Source organism: Penaeus vannamei, chromosome 38 (assembly GCF_042767895.1).
Source record: "Penaeus vannamei isolate JL-2024 chromosome 38, ASM4276789v1, whole genome shotgun sequence".
Taxonomy (NCBI): domain Eukaryota; kingdom Metazoa; phylum Arthropoda; class Malacostraca; order Decapoda; family Penaeidae; genus Penaeus; species Penaeus vannamei.
Window position 1 is genome coordinate 20,063,617 of NC_091586.1, and position 7,500 is coordinate 20,071,116.

At 67.7% G+C, this 7,500-nt stretch overlaps 1 protein-coding gene across 1 annotated transcript in view; it reads left to right on the forward strand.

The window, feature by feature from the left end:
* Window positions 1–753, forward strand: part of LOC138859855 (collagen alpha-4(IV) chain-like) — a 1,068-nt gene extending 315 nt beyond the window's left edge. The window contains exon 1 of the mRNA XM_070116154.1: window positions 1–753. This exon is cut by the window's left edge and continues 315 nt beyond it. Coding sequence (XP_069972255.1) covers window positions 1–753 — 753 coding nt within the window.
* The last annotated feature ends 6,747 nt before the right edge of the window (window positions 754–7,500 follow it).

The window sequence follows — 7,500 nt, forward strand, 5'->3', positions numbered from 1 at the left end:
TGGATGCTGGGCGGGAAAGGAAGGAGGGTCTCGGCGCTCGAGGGGCGGGGGGAGGGAGGGCAGCCCTTGGACGCCGGGACCTTTCCTCCAGCCATCCGCCTAGAGCAAGATGCGGAGATCTCGGCGTCCAAGGGCTGCCCCCCCCATCCCCCCCCCCTGGCCCTCGAGCGCCGAATCCCGTTTCCCCCCCTGGCTGGCTCAAGGCCTGGCTGCTGGCTGGATGCTGGGCGGGAAAGGAAGGAGGGTCTCGGCGCTCGAGGGGCCGGCGGAAGGAGGGCAGCCCTTGGACGCCGGGACCTTTCCTCCAGCCATCCGCCTAGAGCAAGATGCGGAGATCTCGGCGTCCAAGGGCTGCCCCCCCCATCCCCCCCCCTGGCCCTCGAGCGCCGAATCCCGTTTCCCCCCCTGGCTGGCTCAAGGCCTGGCTGCTGGCTGGATGCTGGGCGGGAAAGGAAGGAGGGTCTCGGCGCTCGAGGGGCCGGCGGAAGGAGGGCAGCCCTTGGACGCCGGGACCTTTCCTCCAGCCATCCGCCTAGAGCAAGATGCGGAGATCTCGGCGTCCAAGGGCTGCCCCCCCCATCCCCCCCCCCTGGCCCTCGAGCGCCGAATCCCGTTTCCCCCCCTGGCTGGCTCAAGGCCTGGCTGCTGGCTGGATGCTGGGCGGGAAAGGAAGGAGGGTCTCGGCGCTCGAGGGGCCGGCGGAAGGAGGGCAGCCCTTGGACGCCGGGACCTTTCCTCCAGCCATCCGCCTAGAGCAAGATGCGGAGATCTCGGCGTCCAAGGGCTGCCCCCCCCATCCCCCCCCCCTGGCCCTCGAGCGCCGAATCCCGTTTCCCCCCCTGGCTGGCTCAAGGCCTGGCTGCTGGCTGGATGCTGGGCGGGAAAGGAAGGAGGGTCTCGGCGCTCGAGGGGCCGGCCGGCGGAAGGAGGGCAGCCCTTGGACGCCGGGACCTTTCCTCCAGCCATCCGCCTAGAGCAAGATGCGGAGATCTCGGCGTCCAAGGGCTGCCCCCCCCATCCCCCCCCCCTGGCCCTCGAGCGCCGAATCCCGTTTCCCCCCCTGGCTGGCTCAAGGCCTGGCTGCTGGCTGGATGCTGGGCGGGAAAGGAAGGAGGGTCTCGGCGCTCGAGGGGCCGGCGGAAGGAGGGCAGCCCTTGGACGCCGGGACCTTTCCTCCAGCCATCCGCCTAGAGCAAGATGCGGAGATCTCGGCGTCCAAGGGCTCCCCCCCCCATCCCCCCCCCCTGGCCCTCGAGCGCCGAATCCCTCTTCCCCCCCTGGCTGGCTCAAGGCCTGGCTGCTGGCTGGATGCTGGGCGGGAAAGGAAGGAGGGTCTCGGCGCTCGAGGGGCCGGCGGAAGGAGGGCAGCCCTTGGACGCCGGGACCTTTCCTCCAGCCATCCGCCTAGAGCAAGATGCGGAGATCTCGGCGTCCAAGGGCTGCCCTCCTCCCCCCCCCCCCCTTGGCCCTCGAGCGCCGAATCCCGTTTCCCCCCTGGCTGGCTCAAGGGCCTGGCTGCTGGCTGGATGCTGGGCGGGAAAGGAAGGAGGGTCTCGGCGCTCGAGGGGCCGGCGGAAGGAGGGCAGCCCTTGGACGCCGGGACCTTTCCTCCAGCCATCCGCCTAGAGCAAGATGCGGCGATCTCGGCGTGCAAGGGCTGCCCCCCATCCCCCCCTGGCCCTCGAGCGCCGAATCCCTCTTCCCCCCCTGGCTGGCTCAAGGCCTGGCTGCTGGCTGGATGCTGGGCGGGAAAGGAAGGAGGGTCTCGGCGCTCGAGGGGCCGGCGGAAGGAGGGCAGCCCTTGGACGCCGGGACCTTTCCTCCAGCCATCCGCCTAGAGCAAGATGCGGAGATCTCGGTGTCGAAGGGCTGCCCCATCCCCCCCTGGCCCTCGAGCGCCGAATCCCGTTTCCCCCCCTGGCTGGCTCAAGGCCTGGCTGCTGGCTGGATGCTGGGCGGGAAAGGAAGGAGGGTCTCGGCGCTCGAGGGGCCGGCCGGCGGAAGGAGGGCAGCCCTTGGACGCCGGGACCTTTCCTCCAGCCATCCGCCTAGAGCAAGATGCGGAGATCTCGGCGTCCAAGGGCTCCCCCCCCCATCCCCCCCCCCTGGCCCTCGAGCGCCGAATCCCTCTTCCCCCCCTGGCTGGCTCAAGGCCTGGCTGCTGGCTGGATGCTGGGCGGGAAAGGAAGGAGGGTCTCGGCGCTCGAGGGGCCGGCCGGCGGAAGGAGGGCAGCCCTTGGACGCCGGGACCTTTCCTCCAGCCATCCGCCTAGAGCAAGATGCGGAGATCTCGGCGTCCAAGGGCTGCCCCCCATCCCCCCCCCCTGGCCCTCGAGCGCCGAATCCCGTTTCCCCCCCTGGCTGGCTCAAGGCCTGGCTGCTGGCTGGATGCTGGGCGGGAAAGGAAGGAGGGTCTCGGCGCTCGAGGGGCCGGCGGAAGGAGGGCAGCCCTTGGACGCCGGGACCTTTCCTCCAGCCATCCGCCTAGAGCAAGATGCGGAGATCTCGGCGTCCAAGGGCTGCCCCCCCCATCCCCCCCCCCTGGCCCTCGAGCGCCGAATCCCTCTTCCCCCCCTGGCTGGCTCAAGGCCTGGCTGCTGGCTGGATGCTGGGCGGGGAAAGGAAGGAGGGTCTCGGCGCTCGAGGGGCCGGCGGAAGGAGGGCAGCCCTTGGACGCCGGGACCTTTCCTCCAGCCATCCGCCTAGAGCAAGATGCGGAGATCTCGGCGTCCAAGGGCTGCCCCCATCCATCCCCTGGCCCTCGAGCGCCGAATCCCGTCTTCCCCCCTGGCTGGCTCAAGGCCACAGCTGGCTGGCTGGATGCTGGGCGGGAAAGGAAGGAGGGTCTCGGCGCTCGAGGGGCCGGCCGGCGGAAGGAGGGCAGCCCTTGGACGCCAGGACCTTTCACTCCAGCCATCCGCCTAGAGCAAGATGCGGAGATCTCGGCGTCCAAGGGCTGCCCCCCATCCCCCTGGCCCTCGAGCGCCGAATCCCTCTTCCCCCCTGGCTGGCTCGAGGCCTGGCTGCTGGCTGGATGCTGGGCGGGAAAGGAAGGAGGGTCTCGGCGCTCGAGGGCCGGCCGGCGGAAGGAGGGCAGCCCTTGCACGCCGGGACCTTTCCTCCAGCCATCCGCCTAGAGCAAGATGCGGAGATCTCGGCGTCCAAGGGCTGCCCCATCCCCCCTGGCCCTCGAGCGCCGAATCCCTCTTCCCCCCCTGGCTGGCTCAAGGCCTGGCTGCTGGCTGGATGCTGGGCGGGAAAGGAAGGAGGGTCTCGGCGCTCGAGGGGCCGGCGGAAGGAGGGCAGCCCTTGGACGCCGGGACCTTTCCTCCAGCCATCCGCCTAGAGCAAGATGCGGAGATCTCGGGGTGCAAGGGCTGGCCCCCCATTCCCCCCTGGCCCTCGAGCGCCGAATCCCGTTTCCCCCCCTGGCTGGCTCAAGGCCTGGCTGCTGGCTGGATGCTGGGCGGGAAAGGAAGGAGGGTCTCGGCGCTCGAGGGGCCGGCGGAAGGAGGGCAGCCCTTGGACGCCGGGACCTTTCCTCCAGCCATCCGCCTAGAGCAAGATGCGGAGATCTCGGCGTCCAAGGGCTGCCCCCCATCCCCCCTGGCCCTCGAGCGCCGAATCCCTCTTCCCCCCCTGGCTGGCTCAAGGCCTGGCTGCTGGCTGGATGCTGGGCGGGAAAGGAAGGAGGGGCTCGGCGCTCGAGGGGCCGGCGGGAGGCGGGCAGCCCTTGGACGCCGGGGCCGTTCCTCCAGCCATCCGCCTAGAGCAAGATGCGGAGATCTCGGGGTCCAAGGGCTGCCCCCCATCCCCCCCTGGCCCTCGAGCGCCGAATCCCGTTTCCCCCCCTGGCTGGCTCAAGGCCTGGCTGCTGGCTGGATGCTGGGCGGGAAAGGAAGGAGGGTCTCGGCGCTCGAGGGGCCGGCCGGCGGAAGGAGGGCAGCCCTTGCACGCCCAGACCCTTCCTTTCCTCCCGCCAGCCAGGGAAGAGGGAAGAGAGGAAGAGAGGAAGAGAGAGAGAGAGGGGGAGGAGGAGAGAAGGAGAGAGAGGGAGGGAGGAGGAGAGGGAGGGAGGGGGGGGGAGAGGGAGAGGGAGGGAGGGAGGGAGGGAGGGAGGAAGAGGGAGAGGGAGAGAGGGAGAGAGGGGGAGGGAGAGGGAGGGAGGGAGAGGGAGAGGGAGAGGAGAGAGGAGAGGGAGAGGAGAGAGAGAGAGGGAGAGGAAGAGGGAGGAGGAGAGGAGGGAGGAGGAGGGAGAGGAGGAGGGAGGGAGGAGAGAGAGGGACAGGGAGAGAGGGAGAGGGTGGGGGGAGGAAGAGGGAGGGAGAGGGTGGGGGAGGGAGAGGAGGAGGAGGGAGGAGAGGGAGAGGAGGAGAGAGAGAGAGAGGGAGAGAGGAGAGGGAGGGAGGGAGAGGGAGGGAGGAGAGGGAGGGAGGGAGAGGGAGAGGGAGAGAAAGAGGGGAGGAGGGAGGAAGAGAGAGAGAGGGAGAGAGGAGAGGGAGAGAAAGAGAGGGAGAGAGGGAGGGAGGGAGGGAGGAGAGAGGAGAGAGAGGGAGGAGGGGGAGGAGGGAGAGGGAGGGAGGGAGGGAGAGGGAGGGAGGGAGAGGGAGAGAGGGACAGGGAGAGAGGGAGAGGGTGGGGGAGGGAGAGAAGGAGGAGAGAGGGAGGGAGAGGGAGGAGAGGGAGAGGGAGGAGGGAGGGAGAGAGAGAGAGAGAAGGGGGAGGAGAGAAAGAGAGGGAGAGAGGGAGGGAGAGAGGGAGGAGGGAGGGAGAGGAGAGAGGGAGAGGGGGAGGGAGAGGAGAGGAGGGAGGGAGGGAGGGAGGGAGGGAGAGAGGGACAGGGAGAAGAGGGAGAGGGTGGAGGAGGGAGAGAAGGAGAGAGAGGGAGGGAGAGGGAGGAGAGGAGAGAGGGAGAGGGCGAGAGGGAGAGAGAGAAGAAGAGGGGGAGGAGAGAGAAAGAGAGGGAGAGAGGGAGGGAGGGAGGGAGAGGGAGAGAGGGAGAGGGGGAGGGAGGAGGGAGGGAGGGAGAGAGGGGGTGAGAGGGAGTTGGATGGAGGGAGGAGAGAGGGACAGGGAGAGAGGGAGAGGGTGGGGGAGGGAGAGAGAAGGAGAGAGAGGGAGGCAGAGGGAGAGGGAGAGGGAGAGGGAGAGGGAGGGAGGGAGAGAGAGAGAGAAGAGGGGGAGGGAGAGAAAGAGAGGGAGAGAGGGAGGGAGGGAGGGAGAGGGAGAGAGGGAGGAAGGGAGGGAGGGGGGGAGAGAGGGAGGGAGGAAGGGAGGGAGGGAGAGGGAGGGAGGGAGGGAGAGAGGGACAGGGAGAGAGGGAGGGAGAGAGGGACAGGGAGAGAGGGAGAGGGTGGGGGAGGGAGAGGGAGAGGAGAGGGTGGGGGAGGGAGAGAAAGAGAGGGAGAGAGGGAGGGAGGAGAGGGAGGAGGAGGGAGGGAGGGAGGGAGAGGGAGAGAGGGAGAGGGGGAGGGAGAGGGAGGGAGGGAGGAGAGGAGGGAGGGAGGGAGAGAGGGACAGGGAGAGAGGGACAGGGAGAGAGAGGGAGAGGGTGGGGGAGGGGGAGAAGGAGAGAGAGGGAGGGAGAGGGAGAGGGAGGAGAGGGAGAGGGAGAGGGAGGGAGGGAGAGAGAGAGAGAGGGGGAGGGAGAGAGAAAGAGAGGGAGAGAGGGAGGGAGGGAGGGAGAGGGAGAGAGGGAGAGGGGGGAGGGAGAGGGAGGGAGGGACGGAGAGGGAGAGGGAGGGAGGGGTGGAGAGGGACAGGGAGAGAGGGAGAGGGACAGGGAGAGAGGGAGAGGGTGGGGGAGGGAGAGGGAGGGAGAGAAAAGAGAGGGAGAGAGGGAGGGAGGAGAGGGGAGGGAGGGAGGGAGGGAGGGAGAGGGAGAGAGGGAGAGGGGGAGAGGAGAGGGAGGGAGGGAGGGAGGGAGGGAGAGGGAGGGAGGGAGGGAGAGAGGGACAGGGAGAGAGGGACAGGGAGAGAGGGAGAGGGTGGGGGAGGGAGAGAAGGAGAGAGAGGGAGGGAGAGGGAGAGGGAGAGGGAGAGGGAGGGAGGGAGAGAGAGAGAAGGGGGAGGGAGAGAAAGAGAGGGAGAGAGGGAGGGAGGAGGGAGAGGGAGAGAGGGAGAGGGGGAGGGAGAGGGAGGGAGGGAGGGAGGGAGGGAGAGGGAGGGAGGGAGGGAGAGAGGGACAGGGAGAGAGGAGAGAGGGTGGGGTGAGGGAGAGAAGGAGAGAGAGAGGGAGGGAGAGGGAGAGGGAGAGGGAGAGGGAGAGGAGGGAGGGAGAGAGAGAGAGAGAAGGGGGGAGGGAGAGAAAAGAGAGGGAGAGAGGGAGGGAGGGAGGGAGGGGGAGAAAGGGAGGGAGGGGGGAGGGAGAGGGAGGGAGGGAGGGAGGGAGGGAGAGAGGGAGGGAGAGAGGGAAATAGAGGGACAGGGAGAGAGGGAGGGAGAGAGGGACAGGGAGAGAGGGAGAGGGTGGGGGAGGGGGAGGGAGGGAGAGGGTGGGGGAGGGAGAGGGAGGGAGAGGGAGAGGGAGAAAGGGAGAGAGAGAGGGAGGGAGGGAGAGGGAGGAGAGAGAGAGAGAAAGAAAGAAAAAGAAAGAGAAAGAAAGAAAGAAAAAAAGAAAGAGAGAGAAAGAGATTCAGAAAGAGAAACAGACAGAAACAGAAAAAAAAAAGAATTAAAAGAAAAATCAAAACAGAGAAAACCCGCAAAAAAAAAAAAAAAAAAAAAAAATCTTTCCTCCCCTCCCTCTCCCCCTCCACCATATAGAGAGCACAGTCTCCCCCCCCTCCCCCTCCCCCCCACCTCGCGACCTGCCCCGGCACGAAGGAAACGCAGCGCCGACCGCACTCAAGTCCCGGCTCGACCTCGCTGCTCTTCGCTCGAATGCTGATCAAGTCCTGCCGCTGATCTGGGAACGCATCCGTTCCTGCTCGAGTTTGAGAGCCAATGCAAATGTTAGGAGAGGGAGGGGGAGGGGAGGGAAGGAGTGGAGGGAGGGGAGGGAGGGGGCAGGGAGGGAGGAGGAGGAGGGGGAAGGGGAGTGGAGGGAAGGAGGAGGAGGGGAGGGGTGGGGGGTGGGAGGTAGGGGAGTGGAGGGAGGGAAGGGGAGGGATGGAATGGAGGGAGGGGGAGTGGGGAGGGAGGGAGGGAGGGGATAAGGTGGGAGGAAGGGGAGAGGGAGGGGAGGGAGAAGGAGGGAAGGATCTCTCTGTCTCCCCCTGTCTCTTTGTCTCTCTCTCTCTCTCTCCCTCTCCCACCCCCTCTCCCTCCCTCTCCCTCTCTACCTCTCCCCCTCTCCCTCTCTCTCCCTCCCTCTCCCTCCCTCCCTCTCCCTCCCTCTCCCTCCCTCCCTCCCTCCTCCCTCCCTCCCTCCCTCCCTCTCCCTCCCTCTCTCTCCCCCTCTCCCTCTCTCTCCCTCCTCCCTCTCCCTCCCTCTCCCTCCCTCTCCCTCCCTCCCTCCCTCTCCCTCTCTCCCTCCCTCCCTCTCCCTCCCTCTCCCTC